Source organism: Salmo salar, chromosome 15 (assembly GCF_965601325.2).
Source record: "Salmo salar chromosome 15, fSalSal1, whole genome shotgun sequence".
Taxonomy (NCBI): Eukaryota; Metazoa; Chordata; class Actinopteri; order Salmoniformes; family Salmonidae; genus Salmo; species Salmo salar.
The window spans coordinates 24,544,753-24,568,129 of NC_138305.1; the positions used below are offsets into that span (position 1 = coordinate 24,544,753).

The 23,377-nt window shown below is 46.4% G+C and overlaps 1 protein-coding gene across 1 annotated transcript in view; it reads left to right on the plus strand.

The window, feature by feature from the left end:
- The first annotated feature begins 2,615 nt into the window (after positions 1 to 2,615).
- The window catches only part of LOC106571050 (uncharacterized), a 53,909-nt gene continuing 33,147 nt past the window's right edge, over positions 2,616 to 23,377 (plus strand). Inside the window, 11 exon segments of the mRNA XM_082961616.1 lie at positions 2,616 to 3,473; positions 6,603 to 6,824; positions 7,267 to 7,458; positions 7,903 to 8,103; positions 9,703 to 10,242; positions 10,245 to 10,600; positions 10,773 to 13,769; positions 19,499 to 19,643; positions 21,637 to 21,769; positions 21,975 to 22,076; positions 22,499 to 22,679. Coding sequence (XP_082817742.1) covers positions 2,901 to 3,473; positions 6,603 to 6,824; positions 7,267 to 7,458; positions 7,903 to 8,103; positions 9,703 to 10,242; positions 10,245 to 10,600; positions 10,773 to 13,769; positions 19,499 to 19,643; positions 21,637 to 21,769; positions 21,975 to 22,076; positions 22,499 to 22,679 — 5,642 coding nt within the window. The 5' untranslated portion in view covers positions 2,616 to 2,900.

Sequence of the window (23,377 nt, forward strand, 5' to 3'; positions counted from 1 at the left end):
AGGTGAATTTACGTAGCAGGTTAGGTGAATTTACGTAGCAGGTTAGGTGAATTTACGTAGCAGGTTATGTGAATTTACGTAGCAGGTTAAGTGAATTTATGTAGTAGGTTAGGTGAATTTACGTAGCAGGTTAAGTGAATTTACGTAGCAGGTTTGGTGAATTTACGTAGCAGGTTAGGTGAATTTACGTAGCAGGTTAGGTGAATTTACGTAGCAGGTTAAGTGAATTTATGTAGCAGGTTAGGTGAATTTACGTAGCAGGTTAGGTGAATTTACGTAGCAGGTTAGGTGAATTTACGTAGTAGGTTAGGTGAATTTACGTAGCAGGTTAAGTGAATTTACGTAGTAGGTTAGGTGAATTTACGTAGCAGGTTAAGTGAATTTACGTAGCAGGTTAGGTGAATTTACGTAGCAGGTTAGGTGAATTTACGTAGCAGGTTAGGTGAATTTTGGTTAAGTTCAGAATAAGGGTTAGCTGAAAAATTATAAAGTTTTCCATGACGTGACTCGAACACGCAACCTTTGTATTGCTAGACTGTCGCGGATTACGCCCAACCATCCTCCCTTCTTTATTTCTGTCTCAAGTAACTAGACCAGTAAGTATCATAAGTCTTGGAGGTGCTCAGAAATACATAAAGTATGTTTTGTATGGCTCTGAGTCCAGGCTGTTGTGTCACATTGTGCCAATCATGCTTTATAAAAGGAGAGAGCGCAGAGCTCCTCCATAGGGACTCCTCCACCCTCCTCTCACATCCCTTGATAATGTATCTGCATCTCTCCCTGAAGGCCAGAGCTCGTAGTGTGACCTTGTCCTTGCGTCGGGAAGGTCGTCCCGTCTAGAGAGTAGAAAAAGCTGCATCCCAAATAGAACCCTAGTCCTTCTATTGTGCATTGTTCCCCACAGGGATGGTCAAAAGTAGTGCACTATATAGGGGAATAGTCCCCCACAGGGCTGGTCAACAGTAGTGCACTATATAGGGGAATAGTCCCCCACAGGGCTGGTCAACAGTAGTGCACTATATAGGGGAATAGTCCCCCACAGGGCTGGTCAAAAGTAGTGCACTATATAGGGGAATAGTCCCCCACAGGGCTGGTCAAAAGTAGTGCACTATATAGGGGAATAGTCCCCCACATGGCTGGTCAACAGTAGTGCACTATATAGGGGAATAGTCCCACACAGGGCTGGTCAACAGTAGTGCCCTATATAGGGGAATAGGGTGTCATTGAGGGGCTTCTTTGGATCCTGAATGGGACATTTCTTCTCCAACACCCTTTTAATGTCATCACTAAAATACGAGGTCATTAGGAGATATTAAAACACTGCTGACAAACTCATTAACGTGAGACATTAAACGGGGCGGCGGTTGATTAATCCGCTTTAACGATTCTTTTTAAGTGGTTCTGCTTAAAATTAATACAGATTTACTGGTGGAGCTAATTCTAACTGAGGGCAAAACAGTAACACTGGGTGAAGGGTAGGGTGAAAGTCTGTGGCCGTGAGCCCCCCGCCGTCCTTCCCTCTATCTCAGCTGAACTTGAAAGGCTCAAGGGGAAAAACCAAAAGGATTCCAAAACCGTCACAACGCTCCTATAATTTGTTCACGGTTCAGACTTTTGTGATGGTCATAAAAAAAAATAGGCCTATTATAAAGAAATTCAGGCGTCATGCCCATTGGTGTGCCCCCTCAGATTTGTCCTGTTAAATGTTTTGTTGTCGTTTCTTTGTAATACTAATAGCCACTTAACAATTTTATGAAGTTGTTTTTACCCAGATTTTAGCAGAGATGCAGGAAAGCATATTTAGTTTCTAAACAAAAACAAAAAAACACCAGTTAGGAGGAATCAGACAGCTCAAGATGTATACTTAGATATACAGAAAAATAAAAATGTTATTTATTTTATTTTTACATAGAATTAGGCAAATGATTATGGCTCTAGATTGCAGGAAAAATAGGTTTCAGGTGTTTGAAAAATACAACAATTCTCCAATTTACGGTCGGGGGAGGAGGCATATAGTTGTGCCTGTTGTCATAGATTGAGGACTCATGGTGGATATGGATATTGCCAGAGGCTTTCCACCATTTTAAAGTAGTCAACTGGATGGGGATTCCTATGCGTTTGGTGCAATCAGCCAATGAAGAAGATAACTGAGGCTTTAAAACGGATATAGCCACAATGGTGCTGTCTTTTAATTATTTTTGTTTTGCAAATGTTTTTTACTTTTTAACTCTGCATTGTTGGGAAAGGGCTCATCAGTAAGCATTTCAAGGTGACAAATACAATTGTATTTTATGCCGTCACAGATGCTACAAAGGCACAGATACAAAGATGAGTCCCCTGCCTATCTCTACGGCCTGTTGTTCACGGTTATCTGCCCTCTCACTGGCTAGAATGGTCCCATCTGATCTCGCCTTCCATCTTTGAGGACATATTGTCCATTGTCAGTTCGGTCACTTGACTATCTTGTCAATATAATAGACAATCCTTGGCTGGACTACTGAAATTTGGCTGTGGCGTATGAGGCTTGTATATTTATAAAGAAATGTCACCCTCTTGTGGAATGGAAGAAAAAAAAAAATATTTGGGCGAACCGGAAATGATGTGTGTAAGACTACATGCCAACCAATCAGCGTTTACGTTTCCCTCCACAACCAGCTAGTTTTGTAGCTAAATGATACGGAACCCGAAAACCCACCACGAAACAACGCGTTTTTATTTCATTTGTTAGTATTTATTGATACATCAAACGACATCAATAATCAACGTTTTGTTTACGGATAACACGCGTGGTAACGTACCTCTATCGAGGATAACGTAGCTTTAATATTATAATTTTTTTTTTAACTGCACCAGCTTTATGTGAGGACAAAGGCCTACACATTACTCGCTGCTTCCAACGCATGTATCCCTCTTGGGGTAGTAACTATGGTGGTGGTGGCGGCCATCAACCACCTTCGCAGCAGCACTTCGGTGCGCCGAGGGGTCAGTCTCCTCAAGGCGAAGGTTTCGGGGGAGGATTCGGGGGTTATGGAGCTGTTACACCCGCAGCTACACCCGGGTCAACGTTCAACAGCCTGCGGGAACAGCATCTCCAGCAGATGCAGCAACTGCAACAGCTCCACCAAAAACAGCTTCAATCTGTGCTGCACCACGACAGGAACGTAAATGAAAACCCCTATGGTGGAGGTGGCGGTGGTCCTACAGCCGAGTTGTGGCAAGGCAACTCGGGATATGGGTATGGTTCAACGGGGGCCGGTGCCCCTTCCTCTTACCAAGATGAGTATCAGTCCACGCAAGGCCCTTCTCCTTATCAAGATGAGTATCAGTCCATGGAAACCGGGGCGACCAGCCCACAACTTCAGCCACCGCAGCCCAAAGAGACCCAGCTTCCCCCATCAGAGGCGAACCCACCCCCATCAGAGGCGAACCCACAGGTACCCACTCAGAACAATGGTACACCCACGACTAAAGAGGTAAACATAGAAAGAATATTTGACCCCAAAATACTTAAATTTCCCGACATTGGAAAGTCGGATCAGGGAGAATGACTGGCCCCCCCTCTCATTGAAGCCACGGAGGTTCAAGGGCGACCGCGGTACTGCAGGCATTGATAACAGAAAACACGATCCCATTGTAATTAAATAGAAAAATGGCGATCTTCGTGGTCGTGTAAACAAAAAAAAAACATGTATTATAATAATAATAATACCAATTTCGAAGACAATCATGGTTACCAATACTTGTTTCTAATACACTAGATGTTATGTCCTTGAACCGATTATTGTAAAATTACAAACAAAATAAGTTGTAAAATGTAGTTGCTAATGGCAACCTGCTATAGCCCGGTCGGCTTTTAAACTAGGGATGTTATGTCTCCATTAGTGCTGAGCAATTAACCAAAATATCGGTTATTTTTCGGTTTTAAAACATCTAATCGACCAACTTCGATTACAATTATTATTCTTTTTTTCCGTTTATTTATTTTATTTATTTATTAGCTCTATAAGGATCCAGCCTTAACTGTGCGACGTAGCAGGGAGTTGTAGTTTCCAACAAGACAATGTTTTACATAGTTTAGTGTATAGAACTTTTTAATTAACTGCAATGACCATAATCCATTGCACGTATACTTGTCCGGTCTGTGTTTCTTTTATGCAGAGACAGGAATACGCGATCTTGAGGGGATATAGAAAGCAGCTGTTGCTTTGCTAGGTATCTCTACCTGAAAATACATGATCAGTGATTCATAGTTTGCATTCAGTAGTCATAAAAGTATGCCTTATTTACTTTGAAAAACTACTAAATAGTGTTTTTTTTTTTTTTTTTTTGTCAGACAGCGTGCTCTAAAGAGATGAGACGATGACTTGGAATGAAATAATAATTTAGTATAGACAACTAAATTGTTTATAATTTATTTAATGTTGATTACAATAATGTGGATTATTTATTATAATAAAGCTCCTTTTCCTTGATCTCCTTGTTGTTGTTATTATTACTATTATCATGATCATTATTATAATAATAAGTAATGTCATTATCATTAGTAGACTTAGTATAGCAGCCTCGTATAACCACCATTGAGCTCTAGGCCTAAGAGCACATCCTGTTTAATCTTAATAGCGTAACTGACTATATTTCAATACTTATGTAGGCTACTGTATCAATCATTCATTTGTTCATGTCATCACACAGCAGACGAGTCATTCGTGATTTGAAATGTAATCGAGCATTTTAGTATTAAAATAAAATAAAGCGAGCCTTGAATAATTAGCTTAAACAATAAATCAATCAATCGTTCCATTTTAGAAATTGCGTCCACAAATGAATACGATCGTTCGTATTCTTTGCTGTAATAAAGGCTTAACAAAAAAAAACATTACAACAGACTGTGGTATGCTTATAATTTATTTAGTGTTTACATTGTTCCAAACGGTCAGAACAATTTATCGCGTAGTCTATACACCACCTGTTTGGCGCACATAATATACACACAGCACTTAATCCTTACCTTCTTTTTCTTGATCTCCAGTATTTTCCACAATTAGTCACATCCGAATCTGCCTTGTCAGTATTTTATACATGGCAGTAGAGTAACAATTCCAGACAGAATAACCTACTATTTTTTGGGGTGGGGGGGAGAACTCCAAAAGCCCTCTGATAATACTAGCCCTGTGTGAATCGACATCCCTGTGTTTTTGAGAGAAATGTCTCAGTTTGACAGCTGTTGCTTGCGGTTTGCACAAGAAAACGATAACTGATTGGATAAATTGAACTAAGTGCTGCGCATTAACTATATATGAATAGGCTGCATGTAGTCAATCAACTATCAGTGAATGCTTTTGTTCATATGTTTTGTGTGTATGAACTGAATATTACCAAATGCATCAGTAAAAAAACATTGAGCCTGTTTAATGCAACCCTTGCTGTTAATAGATTGCAAAACAGCAGCATTCAACTGTACCTAAACATTTTGAAATGATAAGTTAACTAAAATGCATCTCAAGTGCAGTTGCACTGTCTAGCTCACATCTGAAGGCTGAGGGACATTTAGGACGTACTGCGGATCGCTAAAATGTCCTAATGATTATGATCATACTTCCTCAATTCAAATATTTTGGCGACACTGTAGGAACAATGGTTTGGTATGTTTTAGAAACTTGGGAACCAAGCTGGAGTTATCAGTGTGGCCCCATCACCTTGACATGTTGAAATACTGTATCTTCACACCTAGAATAAAAACCTGCAGGCTTCTGTCATAACTGTCAATTTATTGGAAATAAGAATTACATGGGGGCCGTTTGGGGGGGACTAAAATCGTCTTCTGGAATAACGGACATTCTGGAGCAATAATTACATCACCAACGTTCCCTGGTAATACTAGTCCATTGTGAATAGGTCTTTGGTCACGTGCATGCGGCGCGTACATGTGTCACATAAAGAGAGCACGGCTTGAGGGAATAGGGAATGTTTTTCCTAAACAAAAGAGGGATTTCAGTAACAGAACTTTTCAGTCAGAAATGGCTGCAATTATGTTACAGCTTCAGTAACACGGACAGCGTGATAAACACTTTGATATTCTGTGGTGGTCGCTGCAGCAGGGAAGAGGGAGGGAGAGACAACGAGTGCTTCTCAGTCACTCGCTGTCTTTAAAATAAAAAATGACACGGCGCAGATAGTCTGAGGCCGGCCCGGCACAATCCAATCAATTGCTGGTCGGACTCCCTCTAGCCATTTGTATGTCTTAATTATATAATCAAACAGTTTGCTTAAAGCATCAGACAAGCTCAGTGGATATAGTTGATTTGATTTAAACACACCGGATGTGTATATAGATGGAAAAATACACGTTTAACATCGATTGGTCGAAAGAACAGACGGGCTATTGGTCGACTAAGATTTTTGTTGTTGTCGGGGACAGAGTTGACGGAACAGCATAAAGATCTATCTGGGGCCAAGCTAGTTTCTCATAGTGTTGTGATGAGACCTCGTCTACCTGCACAAGCTGTCATTGCGTCTCAGAGAAGCGCTGTGTAGCTAGAACACCATGCTAACCAGAACGTCTGATATTGTCATGTTGATATGATGTATGTTTTGTCATCCAGGAGCAGCAGCAGTATTGGTACAAGCAGCATCTCCAGAACTTGCAGAGGCTGAAAGCGGAGAAGGCTAAACAGGGCCAGGGCGATGGCCCAGCACCTCCCAAACCCCAGCCTCACTCGGCGTCAGCCGCCCCTCCCCCTCCATCGGAACCACCCAAGAACGCCCCTCCACCACCCCCACCCAAAGAGCAGCCCCCACCACCACCTCCACCTGATGACGAAACGGTAAGGAGAAACCTGACTGTTTCACATGTCTGAGGATAGACTGTGATTGGTATTGTAGGTGAGCATCTCGGTCTATTATAGACATTGTTAAAATTTACAGGATCTCCTGTGAATGAGAAGTTTTCAAACATTCCTTTGCAATATCGTCAGAACGTACTCCGATGATGTGCTGTAACAATTCAATGATATGGTAGGTATTCACATATAGGTTTCCCAATGTCATTGGGGGGGGAAGACAAGTAAATGAATATGTTGGGTGAACTTCCACCTCTGTCCTTGAAGTGCAGCGTGGAGACAGAAAGATGTGACCTGTGGAAGATCTTCCAGCCTAAGAATTTAGCCAATAGGCTAACTCAAATGTTTTGTATTTACGAGTGTCTTTGAGATTCCTGTTGTACTGAAAAGGGCTATACAAATCTAGTGTCCTCTCCTCCTCCTGCAGCCTGCCCCCACGACCCAGGACCCAGTAGAGGTGGCCCGCCTGCAGCAGCTCCAGAGCGCAGCGGCCCAGTGGCAGCAGGCCCAGCAGCAGAGAGCGAGCTACCAGTACCAAGCCCTGATGCAGCACCATGCTCAGCTTCAGGCCATCCTCAACCAGTACCAGCAGTGTATCCAACAACCTGCACAGCTAGAGGTATCTCTATGACATTTGTTTTGAGACTTTTTTTTTATTTTTAAATGTATTTTTTTACACACTGAAAATGTTAAAGATTCAAGATTCTTCCCCTCTTTTTTTAAATGTAATTATTTTTTATTATTTTTTTACAATATAGCTGAAGTTGTATCAGTTCTGTGCCTATTTCAGTCCGTTTTATTATTATAGTAATTAACTTTAATTGCGCAACATCTTGCATGGATAAAATACAGTTTGCGTGATTGAAGAGCATGTTATTCTAGCATGTGGTGTTGTCTGTTTGCTGATATTATGAAAGCAAAATTCTAATTTCCTTCGAAAGATGGACAATTAATTAAACCTATTCTATTCTCTGAGATGTCCTCTTCTTTATGAGGCCTATGCCCAAGGCAAATTTCCACATTGTTTTGGACAACAGTTTTTCTCAAATTCCTCCCTGTGTAGACAATGTCTATTGCCATGCAGCTGAGCCACTATGAGACGCAGCAGCAGAAGTTTGGCCCGGTGTTTGCAGACTGGGGCCGCACCTTCAGCCTGTGGCAAGAGCAGTTCCAGTCCTACCCACATAAAGACCAGCTACAGGACTATGAGTTACAGTGGAAACAGTGGCAGGAACAGATGAACTCCACCTCAACACACCTACAGGTACAGTACAACCAGACAAACTCCACCTCTATTTGTGTGTACCTCCCCTTTGCATCTATGACCTTTTCAGTAGGATGTAGTGTTATAGAATGTAGTGTAGAACAGGGTTCCCCCGACTTGTTCAGTAGGATGTAGAGTAGAACAGGGTTCCCCCGACTTGTTCAGTAGGATGCAGAGTAGAACGGGGTTCCCCCGACTTGTTCAGTAGGATGTAGAGTAGAACGGGGTTCCCCCGACTTGTTCAGTAGGATGTAGAGTAGAACGGGGTTCCCCCGACTTGTTCAGTAGGATGCAGAGTAGAACGGGGTTCCCCCGACTTGTTCAGTAGGATGTAGAGTAGAACAGGGTTCCCCCGACTTGTTCAGTAGGATGTAGAGTAGAACAGGGTTCCCCCGACTTGTTCAGTAGGATGTAGAGTAGAACGGGGTTCCCCCGACTTGTTCAGTAGGATGCAGAGTAGAACAGGGTTCCCCCGACTTGTTCAGTAGGATGTAGAGTAGAACGGGGTTCCCCCGACTTGTTCAGTAGGATGCAGAGTAGAACAGGGTTCCCCCGACTTGTTCAGTAGGATGTAGAGTAGAACGGGGTTCCCCCGACTTGTTCAGTAGGATGCAGAGTAGAACAGGGTTCCCCCGACTTGTTCAGTAGGATGTAGAGTAGAACGGGGTTCCCCCGACTTGTTCAGTAGGATGCAGAGTAGAACAGGGTTCCCCCGACTTGTTCAGTAGGATGCAGAGTAGAACAGGGTTCCCCCGACTTGTTCAGTAGGATGTAGAGTAGAACGGGGTTCCCCCGACTTGTTCAGTAGGATGTAGAGTAGAACGGGGTTCCCCCGACTTGTTCAGTAGGATGTAGAGTAGAACGGGGTTCCCCCGACTTGTTCAGTAGGATGTAGAGTAGAACGGGGTTCCCCCGACTTGTTCAGTAGGATGTAGAGTAGAACGGGGTTCCCCCGACTTGTTCAGTAGGATGTAGAGTAGAACGGGGTTCCCCCGACTTGTTCAGTAGGATGTAGAGTAGAACGGGGTTCCTCTGCGGGACGAGTTTGGGCCGCAGGTGATTTTTATTTGGATCCCCCAATTGTTCTGAAAAAACAAACCAAAAACTTAAATATTTTTTTGTTCTAATATATTTATATCGTTAGACATAAAATACCAACAAATGAGCTCCAATTGATTTTAATTTTGGAAATCCGTCCCGAAGTATTACCTCACCTGAAAGAGGAATATAATGTGATTGTATATAAATGTAAGCAAGGTTTGAAGTGATTGTTTAGTCATCTGTTATTTTTTGGGGGGGCTTCTTGCAGTCAATTTGCGGTCTATAAATTATTAGTAATCATGTTCCGCCCCCCCCTGACCACTTGCTCAAGAAAAAATGTGCCCGAAGCTGAATCTAGTTGATGATCCCTGATGAAGGTGACATCTGTCATATACAATAGACAACTGTGTTCACTCTAGTTATTGTATTTCAATTTTTTCAGTTCTGAATGTTTCACATTGCTGAATACACCCTAGCCAGCTTAATGTGATAACACTTGATGTAAAATATATATATTTATTTATTTTAATGGGCTCCTTAAATGTGATTTGATTGCAGGAGAGGGTCACCACCCTGCGAGCCATGCAGCAACAGTACGGAGGTAGCGACAGCAGTGGTCAGTACGGCGCTGACCAATACAGTAGTAGTGACCGGTATGGTAGTGGAGGGTACGGGGACCAGTACAGCCAATATGGTCAGTACCCACACTCTGGATCGGACTCGCAGATTCAACAAGGTCACATGGTGAGCCCGTCCATGCCGTCCCAGCCAGGTAGCCAGCCCTCGTCCACGTCTGGACCCATGTCCCAGGGCCCTCTACCAGGGCAGCACAGCCCCTCCAGCGCCCAACGCGTGGGAACCCCCAACAGGGAGAACCACACCAGGGCCCTCCACCAGGGCACCAGGGCCCTCCACCAGGGCACCAGGGCCCTCCACCAGGGCACCAGGGCCCTCCACCAGGGCACCAGGGCCCTCCACCAGGGCACCAGGGCCCTCCACCAGGGCACCAGGGCCCTCCACCAGGGCACCAGGGCCCTCCACCAGGGCACCAGGGCCCCTCCAACGCCCAACGCATGGGAACCCCCACAGGAGAACCACACCAGGGCCCTCCACCAGGGCAGCACGTCCCTCCACCAGGGCACCAGGGCCCTCCACCAGGGCACCAGGGCCCTCCACCAGGGCACCAGGGCCCCTCCAACGCCCAACGCATGGGAACCCCCACAGGAGAACCACACCAGGGCCCTCCACCCGGGCACCAGGGCCCTCCACCCGGGCACCAGGCCCCTCCACCCGGGCACCAGGGCCCTCCACCCGGGCACCAGGGCCCTCAGTCAGAGCAATACAACCTATCTGGACCCCCTGGTAGAGGGACAGGCCCAGGAGGGAGAGGGTTGGCCAGACCACCAGGTCCACAAGGAGGACAGCCTCCATCCTACCAAGGCCCCAGAGGATCAAGGTAACTTGTGTATTCACGACATAATGATATTCAAACCCCCCTACCCTCTTGACCAGATCTCCCTTTGGGAGAGATTTTGTTTGTACCTGAACTTGGATTTAAAAAAATAGGTTAAATAAAACATTTCTACTTACAGGCTGTTCAAACATTAATGTGTTTTCTTTCCACCCAGGTTTGATGGTCCGAGAGGGAACGGCCCGCGGTTTGACCAGCAGCAGCAGTCCGTTCAACAGCAGAGGTTCAACGCTCCACCAGGTCCCAGGTTCAACCAGCAGCACCCAAGGTTTGATCAGCTTGGCCCCAGAGGACCAGGGCCTCGGTTCGGACAGCAGGGGCCCCACTTCGACCACCCCCCAAGACAGAGCCCACCAGCCCGCTTTGAAAGACCCCCAGGTCCCTCAGCACCCTATATAGGCCCACAGCCTAAACCAGACACTGGCAAAGACACCAAACTATTTCAGGCTAAGACTGAGATGCCAGCAGGCTCCAAGCCTCCTGGTATTAAATCTACTGGGCCAGCTAAACCAGTAGCAGACAGTACAACTAAGCAAGGTGAATTGGCAGAACCAGGGGATATGCCAGAGGACATGTTGGAGTCCCTCGAGGGCTTCTTCGTCCAAAACGACCCTATCCCTCAGACGAAAGCAGAGGCTGATGCTGCTGCTGCTGCTAGTAAGGACTCCACTGCCAAAAAGGAAGAGGTGAGCCCCCTTGCTGCTGCCGGTGCCAAGCACCCCGTGTCCATCACCAGTTCTGTATCCCCGAAAACCGCTTCCCCTGCCAAGAACGCTCTCAACCCAGGTGGACCGGCTGGGCCGTTGAAGACCAACGTCAATAACAACAACGGGCTTCGGGGACCACAGGGGCCTAAGCCTCACGGACCGGAGCCGCCAAAGACCGACTCAATGACCAACCAACCACCTGGCCTTCTGGGGCACATGGGCCGTGGTAGAGGGGGACGTGGCCAGCCTCTAGGGCCTGTAAGAGGGGAGGAGGACGGAGGTATGAGGGGAGGGAGAGGACGAGGGGAGGCGCACAGAGGGATGAGGGGGGGGAGAGGACGAGGGGAGGCGGACGGAGGGATGTGGGGAGGGAGAGGGCGAGGGGAGGCGGACGGAGGGATGTGGGGAGGGAGAGGGCGAGGGGAGGCGGACGGAGGGATGAGGGGAGGGAGAGGGCGAGGGGAGACGGACGGAGGGATGAGGGGAGGGAGAGGGCGAGGGGAGGCGGACGGAGGGATGAGGGGAGGGAGAGGACGAGGGGAGGCGGACGGAGGGATGAGGGGAGGGAGAGGGCGAGGGGAGACGGACGGAGGGATGTGGGGAGGGAGAGGACGAGGGGAGGCGGACGGAGGGATGAGGGGAGGGAGAGGACGAGGGGAGGCGGACGGAGGGATGAGGGGAGGGAGAGGACGAGGGGAGGCGGACGGAGGGATGAGGGGAGGGAGAGGACGAGGGGAGGCGGACGGAGGGATGAGGGGAGGGCGAGGGGAGGCGGACGGAGAGATGAGGGGAGGGAGAGGACGAGGGGAGGCGGACGGAGGGATGAGGGGAGGGAGAGGCCGAGGGGAAGCGGACGGAGGGATGAGAGGGCGAGGTGGTCTGTGGGGACGTGGAGGGAAACAGTCGGGTATCCCAGACTTCAGTCCCAACACTATCCCTCTGGGAGGTGGGAGGACGGAGGACGACATGGAGGGGGTTCCTTACGACTACAGACCTCCACATGAAGAGATGAGATCACAACATGGAGGACCAGAGGAGGACTGGCAGCAGCAGGAGTGGCAACAGGACCCTTCACTGGAGAAACCTGAAGATCCTCCTCTGCCTGAAGAGGAGATGTGGGTCCCTGAAGAACACTACTACCCTCCAGAAGACTACTACGAAGACCCAGGGAGAGGAGGTCCCCCTATGGGGAGAGGAGAGCCTCTAGACGGGCACCACTGGGAGGAAGCAGACCCCCCACCTCCAGAGTACTGGGGAGAGGAAGGAGATCCCTACTGGATGGACCGGAGGCCCCCTCATGGCATGAGAGGAGGCCCCCGAGCCCCCTTTCCCCCTGGGCGTGGTCGCCCCCCACGAGGCAGGCCTGGCTTCATGCACCAGGGGGGTCCCAGACGCCCCCTTCCTCCTCCTCACGGAGCCATGGACCTCCATGAACCTCTCGGATCCCCCATGGGGCCTGACGATGACATGGACCCTCTGGGACCCCCACTGCATCGGGATTACAACCCCCGAGGGCCGACCATGCACCACGATATTATGGAGAGAGACATGAGGGGGCCTGGTGGTCATCCTCCATACCACGACATGGAGAGGGACTCTGGCTGGACCACGGGCCCTGGACGACCCCCCCACCTCGGCAGAGACGGGCCAAGAGGTCCCCCTCCGCCTCCCCATGAGATGATGGGGCGGGGAGGGATGAGGAGGCGTCCGCTGGGCCCTCGGGGCGCCCCAATGGGCCGGGGCATGATGCGGCACCCACCTCGCTCACTCGAGGACTTGGAGGGGTACCCCCATGAGGGGTATGGGGAGGAGTTTGGTGGTCCCGGTGATGACGGGTATGGAAGAAAGCTGCCGCCACGTGACTGGCCGGACCACCCCCCACATGAGTACGACTGTGAGGATGAGTATTATCCCCGTGAGCCGCCTCCTCGTGTTGGGGAGTGGGATAGGGAGAGAGGAGGACCACTACCAGAGAGGGACTACCCTCCCTACCCTCCCCGCGGTCCTCCCCCGGACCGTTTCAGAGACGACGAGTGGGCCGATGAGAGAGACCGAGACCGTCCTCCATACCCCTACGAGGGAGAAGAGCGTGGAAGAGGAGGAGAGCTCCGAAGTCGTGACTTCCCGGACGACCCTTTGTACAGGCACGATGAACCCCCCTACCCACCCCCTGCGGAATGGGAGAGACCCAGACCACCCCTTCCAGAGAGAAACTACCCGCCAGACTTTGAGGACCATAGGCCCCATTACGACGGGCGACCCGAGCCCCCTAGATCAGATCTAGGTATCCCTCCATCCACAACTTCCCAGGCCCCTGCTCCTCCCAGTACTGGACCAGACAGTTCCTCGGAACCAGCCTCACAGGGAACTGGACCGGGCATACTGGCTCTGTCACAACGACAACATGAGATCATCCTGAAAGCTGCCCAGGAGCTGAAGCTCATCCGGTAAATTATAGAGGCTCACTGTTTTTCCCCCTAAGATGGAAAACTGTCTTTGGTCTTATCGTGTTTTCCCCCCTAAGATAGAAACTGTCTTTGGTCTTATCGGGTTTTTCCCCCAAAGATAGAAACTGTCTTTGGTCTTATCGGGTTTTTCCCCCAAAGATAGAAACTGTCTTTGGTCTTATCGTGTTTTTCCCCCCTAAGATAGAAACTGTCTTTGGTCTTATCGTGTTTTTCCCCCCTAAGATAGAAACTATCTTTGGGTCTTTCCGTATACCTGTAAAATTTTGTATGGCCACTACATATGTATATATACACAGTGCCAGTTAAAAGTTTGGACACACCTACTCATTCCAGGGTTTTTCTATATTTTTACTCTTTTCTACATTGTAGAATAATAGTGAAGACATCAAAACTATGAAATAACACATACGGAATCATGTAGAAACCCCAAAAAAGTGTTAAACAAATCAAAATATATTTTATATTTGAGATTCTTCAAAGTAGCCACCCTTTGCCTTGATGACAGCTTTGCACACTCTTGGCATTCTCTCAACCAGCTTCAAATCAAATTGTATTTGTCACATGCGCCGAATACAACAGGTGCAGACCTTACCGTGAAATGCTTACTTACAAGCACTTAATGCAGTTCAAGAAATGGAGTTAAGAAAATAATTACTAAATAAACTAAAGTAAGAAAGAAAAAGTAACAAGAAAATTACATAACAATAGCGAGGCTATATACAGGGGGTACCGGTACTGAGTCAATTGACTGAGTAGCAGCAGTGTAAAAACAAAGGGGGGTGTCAATGTAAATAGTCTGTGGCCATTTGATTAATTCTTCAGCAGTCTTATGGCTTGTAGGTAGAAGCTGTTAAGGAACCTTTGGGTCCTAGACTTGGCGTCCCGGTACTGCTTGCCGTGCGGTAGCAGAGAGAACAGTCTATGACTTGGAGGACTGGAGTCTGACAATTTTTAGGGCCTTCCTCTTGACACCACCTATTATATAGGTCCTGGATGGCAGGAAGCTTGGCTCCAGTGATGTACTAGGCCGTACACACTACCCTCTGTAGCGCCTTACGGTCAGTTGCCGAGCAGTTGCCATACCAGGCGGTGATTCAACTGGTCAGGATGCTCTCGATGGTGCAGCTATAGAACTTTTTGAGGATCTGGGGACCCATGCCAAATCTTTTCAGTCTCCCGAGGGGGGGAAAATGTGTTGTCGTGTACTCCACAACTGTCTTGGTGTGTTTGGACCATGAAAGTTCGTTGGTGATGTACACACCAAGGAACTTGAAACTCTCGACCCGCTCCACTTCAGCCCCGTCGATGTTAATGGGGGCCTGTTCGGCCCTCCTTTTCCTATAGTCCACGATCAGCTCCTTTGTCTTGTTCACATTGAGGGAGAAGTTGTTGTCCTGGCACCACACTGCCAGGTCTCTGACCTCCTTCCTATAGGCTGTCTCATCGTTCTCAGAGATCAGGTCTACCACTGTTGTCGTCTGCAAAATAATGGTGTTGGAGTCGTGGGTGAACAGGGAGTACAGGAGGGGACTAAGCACGCATCCCTTGGGGGCCCCAGTGTTGTTGCCTACCCTTACCACCTGGGGGCGGCCCGTCAGGAAGTTCAGGATCCAGTTGCAGAGGGAGGGGTTTAGTCCCAGGGTCCTTAGCTTAGTGATGAGCTTTGTGGGAACTATGGTGTTGAATGTTGAGCTGTAGTCAATGAACAGCATTCTCACATAGGTGTTCCTTTTGTCCAGGTGGGAAAGGGCAGTGTGGAGTGCGATTGAGATTGTGTCATCTCTGGATTTGTTTGTGGCAGTTTGTGAATTGGAGTGGGTCTAGGGTTTCCGGGATGATGATGTTGTGAGCCATGACCAGCCTTTCAAAGCACTACATGGCTACCGATGTGAGTGCTATGGGACGGTAATCATTTAGCCAGGTTACTTTCGCATTCTTAAAAACAATGTCAGTGAAGACACTTGACAGTTGGTCCGCGCATGCTTTGAGTACACGTCCTGGTAATTCGTCTTTTTAAAGGTCTTGTTCACATCGTCTACGGAGAGTGTGATCACACAGTCATCTGGAACAGCTGGTGCTCTCATGCATGCTTCAGTGTTGCTTGCCTTGACGCTAGCGTGAAAGGCATTTAGCTTGTCTGGTAGGCTCGTGTCATTGGGCAGCTCGCGGCTGGGTTTCCTTCTGTTATCCGTAATATTTTTTCAAGCCCTGTCACATCCGATGAGCGTCTGAGCCGGTGTAGTAGAATTTAATCTTATTAGTCCTGTATTGATGCTTTGCCTATTTGATGGTTCGTCTGAGGGCATAGCGGGTTTTCTTATAAGCATCCGGATTAGTGTCCGGGCTCCTTGAAAGTGGTAGCTTCATGAGGTCGTCAACTGGAATGCATTTCAATTAACAGGTGTGCCTTGTTAAAAGTTAATTTGTGGAATTTCTTTCCGTCTTAATGCGTTTCAGCAAATCAGTTGTGTAGTGACAAGGTAGGGGTGGTATAGTAAAGGATAGTCCTATTTGGTAAAATACCAAGTCCATATTATGGCAAGAACAGCTCAAATTATCAAAGAGAAATGACAGTCGATCATTACTTTAAGACATGAAGGTCAGTCAATCTGGAATATTTCATGAACTTTGAAAGTTTCTTCAAGTGCAGTAGCAAAGAACATTAAGCGCTATGATGAAACTGGCTCTCATGAGGACCACCACAGGAAAGGAAGACCCAGAGTTACCTCTGCTGCAGAGGATAGGTTCATTAGTTACCAGCCTCAGATTGCAGCCCAAATAAATGCTTCAGAGTTCAAGTAACAGACGCATCTCAACATCAACTGTTCAGAGAAGACTACGTGAATCAGGCCTTCTTGCTGCAAAGAAACCACTACTAAAGGACAACAACAAAAAGATACTTGCTTGGGCCAAGAAACACGAGCAATGGACATTAGACCAGTGGAAATCTGTCTTGGTCCAAATTTCAGATTTTTGATTCCAACCGCCGTGTCTTCGTGAGACGAAGAGTAGGTGAACGGATAGTCTCTGCATGTTTATTTCCCACCGTGAAGCATGGAGGAGGTGTAATGGTGTGGGGATGCTTTGCTGGTGACACTCTGTGATTTATTTAGAATTCAAGGCACACTTAACCAGCATGGCTACCACAGCATTCTGCAGCGATACGCCATCCCATCTGGTTTGCGCTTAGTGGGACTATCATTTGTTTTTCCACAGGACAATGACCCAAAACGCACCTCCAGGCTGTGTAAGGGCTATTTGACCAAGAAGGAGAGTGATTGAGTGCTGCATCAGATGACCTGGCCTCCACAATCACCTGACCTCAACCCAATTGAGATGGTTTGGGATGAGTTGGACTGCAGAGTGAAGAAAAACAGCCAACAGGTGCTCAACATATGTTGAAACCCCTTCTAAGACTGTTGGAAAAGCATTCCAGGTGAAGCTGGTTGAGAGAATACCAAGAGTGTGCAAAGCTGTCATCAAGGCCAAGTGTGGTTACTATGAAGAATCTCAAATATAAAATATATGTTGATTTGTTTAACACTTTTTTGCTTACTACATCATTCCGTATGTGTTATTTCATAGTTTGTCTTCACTATTATTCTACAATGTAGAAAATAGTAAAAATAAAGAAAAACCCTTGGATGAGTAGGTGTTCAAACTTTTAACTGGTACTGTGTATGTATGTATGTGCATACACTACCGTTCACAAGTTTGGGGTCACAGAAATGTCCTCGTTTTTGAAAGAAGAGCACTTTTTTTTGTAAATGTTTTAAAATAACATCAAATTGATCAGAAATACAGTGTAGACATTTGTTAATGTTGTAAATGGCTATTGTAGCTGGACTATTGTAGCTGATTTTTAATGTAATCTCTACATAGGCACACAGAGGCCCATTATCAGCAACCATCACTCCTGTGTTCCAATGGCACGTTGTATTAGCTAATCCAAGTTTATCATTAGAAAACCCTTTTGCAATTATGTTAGCACAGCTGGAAACTGTTGTGCTGATTTAAAGAAGCAATAAAACTGTCCTTCTTTAGACTAGTTGAGTGTCTGGAGCATCAGCATTTGTGGGTTTGATTACAGGCTCAAAATGGCCAGAAACAAAGGACCTTTTTTTTCGAAACTTGTCAGTCTATTCTTGTTCTGAGAAATTAAGGCTATTCCATGTGAGAAATTGACAAGAAACTGGAAGATCTCGTACAACGCTGTGTACTACTCCCTTCACAGAACAGCGCAAACTGGCTCTAACCAGAATGGAAAGAGGAGTGGGAGGCCCCGGTGCACAACTGAGCAAGAGGACAAGTACATTAGTGTCTAGTTTGAGAAACCGACACCTCACAAGTCCTCAACTGGCAGCTTTCTTAAATAGTACCCGCAAAACACCAGTCTCAATGTCAACAGTGAAGAGGCAACTCCGGGAATTAGCCTTTTAAAATTATAAACTTGGATTAGCTAACACAACGTGCCATTGGAACACAGGAGTGATGGTTGCTGATAATGGGCCTCTGTACGGCTATGTAGATATTCCATTAAAAATCAGCGGTTTCCAGCTACAATAGTCATTTACAACATTAACAATGTCAACACTGTATTTCTGATCAATTTGATGTTATTTTAATCGACAAAATTAGCTTTTCTTTCAAAAACACGGACATTTCTAAGTGACCCCAAACCTTTGAACGGTAGTGTGTATGTATGTATATATATTTCGGTTAAGAAAACAATTTAAAAAAAAAACCTGGCCAAACCCTCTCCTAACCCAGATGACGCTGGGCCAATTGTGTGCGACCCTATGGGACTCCCGATCACGGCCGTTTGTGATACAGCCTGGGATCAAACCCGGGTCTGTAGTGAGTCTTCTAGCACTGCAATGCTGTGCCTTAGACCGCTGCGTCACTCGGGAACAAAATATTGAGTTGAACCACCCCCTTTTGTCCTCAGAACAGCCTCAATTCGTCGGCACATGGACTCTACAAGGTGTCGAAAGCGTTCCACAGGGATGCTGGCCCATGTTGACTCCAATGCTTCCCACAGTTGTGTCAAGTTGGCTGGATGTTTTTTGGGTGGTGGACCATTCTTGATACACACAGGAAACTGTTGAGTGTGAAAAACCCAGCAGTGTTACAATTCTTGACTCTCAAACCGGTGCGCCTGGCACCTACTACTAAATCCCGTTTAAAGGTACGTACATGTTTTGTCTTGCCCGTTCACCCTCTGAATGGCACAAACACACCATCCATGTCTCAATTGTCTCAAGGCTTAGAAATCCTTCTGACCTGTCATCCTCCCCTTCATCTACACTGATTGATTGAAGTGGGTTTAACAAGTGACATCAATAAGGGATCATAGCTTTCACCTGGTCAGTCTATGCAGGTGTTCTTAATGTTTTGTACACTAGGTGTGTGTGTGTGTACGTATATATATATATATATATATATATATATATATATATATATATATATATATATATATATATATATATATATTCAGTAATGTTTTTCACAACTGTTTTTGTGAGAGACCTCTATACTTAGCCTGGGTACTAGTCTATTTGTGCTATAATTCCACTCCTTGTCATGCCATATTTGGCAAATGCGCGGAGTACAAGGTGTGGAATGTTAACACAAAATAGGTTATGGATTCCAGGCTACGTGTATGCATATTAGCAAATGTATCACATGTAATTTCTAATACAATGTAGGTCTGTTTCTCTGGTACTGAACAGAGAAATGCAGGAGAATAAGACTGAGGGAGAGGCCCTACCCATCATGTCTGACCCCAAGACGGAGCTCCCTGCTGGGCTACTGGGGTTGGAGATCCCCCCCGAGGTCCGGAGTGCCCTCCAGGTAGGCTAAACTACAACTCAGTGTGTCCCTATTCTCTGTATAGTGCACTTCTTTTGACAAGACATAAGGTCTATATCGTGTGACTGACTGACTGACTGACTGACTGACTGTTGGACATTACATGTATAATATAGCTGTATGTGTATGTATATACACTGCCCAAAGAAATAAAGGGAACACTTAAACAACACAATGTAACTCCAAGTCAATCACACTTCTGTGAAATCAAACTGTCCACTTAGGAAGCAACACTGATTGACAATAAATTTCACATGCTGTTGTGCAAATGGAATAGACAACAGGTGGAAATTATAGGCAATTAGCAAGACACCCCCAATAAAGGAGTGGTTCTGCAGGTGGGGACCACAGACCACTTCTCAGTTCCTATGCTTCCTGGCTGATGTTTTGGTCACTTTTGAATGCTGGCGGTGCTTTCACTCTAGTGGTAGCATGAGACGGAGTCTACAACCCACACAAGTGGCTCAGGTAGTGCAGCTCATCCAGGATGGCACATCAATGCGAGCTGTGGCAAGAAGGTTTGCTGTGTCTGTCAGCGTAGTGTCCAGAGCATGGAGGCGCTACCAGGAGACAGGCCAGTACATCAGGAGACGTGGAGGAGGCCGTAGGAGGGCAACAACCCAGCAGCAGGACCGCTACCTCCGCCTTTGTGCAAGGAGGAGCAGGAGGAGCACTGCCAGAGCCCTGCAAAATGACCTCCAGCAGGCCACAAATGTGCATGTGTCTGCTCAAACGGTCAGAAACAGACTCCATGAGGGCCCGACGTCCACAGGTGGGGGTTGTGCTTACAGCCCAACACTGTGCAGGACGTTTGGCATTTGCCAGAGAACACCAAGATTGGCAAATTCGCCACTGGCGCCCTGTGCTCTTCACAGATGAAAGCAGGTTCGCACTGAGCACATGTGACAGACGTGACAGAGTCTGGAGACGCCGTGGAGAACGTTCTGCTGCCTGCAACATCCTCCAGCATGACCGGTTTGGCGGTGGGTCAGTCATGGTGTGGGGGGGCCGCACAGCCCTCCATGTGCTCGCCAGAGGTAGCCTGACTGCCATTAGGTCCCGAGATGAGATCCTCAAACCCCTTGTGAGACCATATGCTGGTGCGGTTGGCCCTGGGTTCCTCCTAATGCAAGACAATGCTAGACCTCATGTGGCTGGAGTGTGTCAGCAGTTCCTGCAAGAGGAAGGCATTGATGCTATGGACTGGCCCGCCCGTTCCCCAGACCTGAATCCAATTGAGCACATCTGGGACATCATGTCTCGCTCCATCCACCAACGCCACGTTGCACCACAGACTGTCCAGGAGTTGGCGGATGCTTTAGTCCAGGTCTGGGAGGAGATCCCTCAGGAGACCATCCGCCACCTCATCAGGAGCATGCCCAGGCGTTGTAGGGAGGTCATACAGGCACGTGGAGGCCACACACACTACTGAGGCTCATTTTGACTTGTTTTAAGGACATTACATCAAAGTTGGATCAGCCTGTAGTGTGGTTTTCCACTTTAATTTTGAGTGTGACGCCAAATCCAGACCTCCATGGGTTGATAAATTGGATTTCCATAGATTTATTTTTGTGTGATTTTGTTGTCAGCACATTCAACTATGTAAAGAAACAAGTATTTAATAAGATTATTTCATTCATTCAGATCTAGGATGTGTTATTTTAGTGTTCCCTTTATTTTTCTGAGCAGTGTATAATGTAACTGTTGGACATTACATGTATAATATAGCTGCAGGTAAAATTAGAAATGTGTTTGTTTCCAAGCTGTATATTCAAGTAATTAGTGTATTTTAAATTATCAGTTGCTAGTCATCGTCCAACAATATATTTGAAGGAGACTAATTATTGTCCATTGTTGATTTTTTTTTTTGGCAGTTAAAAAATATAAATTTTTACCCCTTTGTTTTTTATTTTATTCTTTTTTTTGTTTATTTTTTTACGTCTGTTAACCCACTGCACTGTTTTGTCCACCCCAGGCGACCAACCTCATGTCCAGCACTGCTCCTAATAAAACAGTGACCTGGGGTGACACCAAGCCTCCAGATACTGGTTACTTGTCCACGGCTCCTCCAGTCATCTCCAAGACTGTGGACTATGGACATGGACATGGTAGGGAGAGAAACATGGAAATGAAGAGTAGGGTTGGTGGGGTCATTTTCCATTTTTTAATTCCAGTCAATTCAGAAAGTGAACTAAATTCCAGATCCAAATTCAGATGTTCCTAATTTTTTTAAAAGCAATGAAGAGAATTGGAATTTCAGTGTACTTCCTGAATTGACTGGAATTTTTTTATTTTTCTCTCTCGCTCTCTCAGACCTCGGTGCTTCCACAGTGGAGAGGATCTCTTACGGCGAGAGGATTGTGTTGAGACCCGATCCCTTACCTGACAGAGAACGAGAGAGGAGCTATGAAAAAGGTGAGTTGATATTTATTCTTGGATGGTGATCATTTTGAGACTCCGTAGCAGCTTATACTTGGTTTGTTTTTACGTACTTTAGTAGAACACACTGTCCATCTGAATAAGCTGAACACACTGTCCATCTGAATAAGCTGAACACACTGTCCATCTGAACACACTGTCCATCTGAATAAGGTCTGCTAGATCACTAAAATGTAAATGTTACGCGTTACTATCAACAGTGACATAAGGAGGGTTCATATATTTTTTTTCCTGAGCCAATCTGTAGATCAGTTGTTGACTCTTGCAACGTCAAGGGTGCGATTCCCGCTGGGACCACCAATATGTAAAAATGTTGGTTTTGGAAGAAAGGGGAAAAAAAGCTCTGCTAAATGGTAGATATTATTGTTGTTATAACGATATCCTCCTTTCCCCTGTAGAACCCCTGGGCCCCCTGAGAGACCCCTACCACAGAGACCTGTACTACGACAGACGACCAGTAGACCCCTACATAGAGCGCAGGGAGTACAGCAGAGAGAGGGAGATGTACAGAGAAAAAGCTCCCATGGACTTTGAAAGAGAACCATTCGAGAGGGAACGCTATCCGCCTCGAGATGACAGGTATATCTGGTTCCGTTTTAGGAGGGTTTGAGATATCTGGTTCCATTTAGGAGGGTTTGAGCTATCTGGTTCCATTTAGTAGGGTTTGAGATATCTGGTTCCATTTAGTAGGGTTTGAGCTATCTGGTTCCATTTAGTAGGGTTTGAGCTATCTGGTTCCATTTAGTAGGGTTTGAGCTATTTTAGGAGGGTTTGAGCTATTTTAGGAGGGTTTGAGATATCTGGTTCCGTTTTAGGAGGGTTTGAGCTATTTTAGGAGGGTTTGAGCTATTTTAGGAGGGTTTGAGCTATCTGGTTCCATTTAGTAGGGTTTGAGCTATCTGGTTCCATTTAGGAGGGTTTGAGCTATCTGGTTCCATTTAGGAGGGTTTGAGCTATTTTAGGAGGGTTTGAGCTATTTTAGGAGGGTTTGAGATATCTGGTTCCGTTTTAGGAGGGTTTGAGATATCTGGTTCCGTTTTAGGAGGGTTTGAGATATCTGGTTCCGTTTTAGGAGGGTTTGAGATATCTGGTTCCGTTTTAGGAGGGTTTGAGATATCTGGTTCCGTTTTTAGGAGGGTTTGAGATATCTGGTTCCGTTTTTAGGAGGGTTTGAGATATCTGGTTCCGTTTTTAGGAGGGTTTGAGATATCTGGTTCCGTTTTTAGGAGGGTTTGAGATATCTGGTTCCGTTTTTAGGAGGGTTTGAGATATCTGGT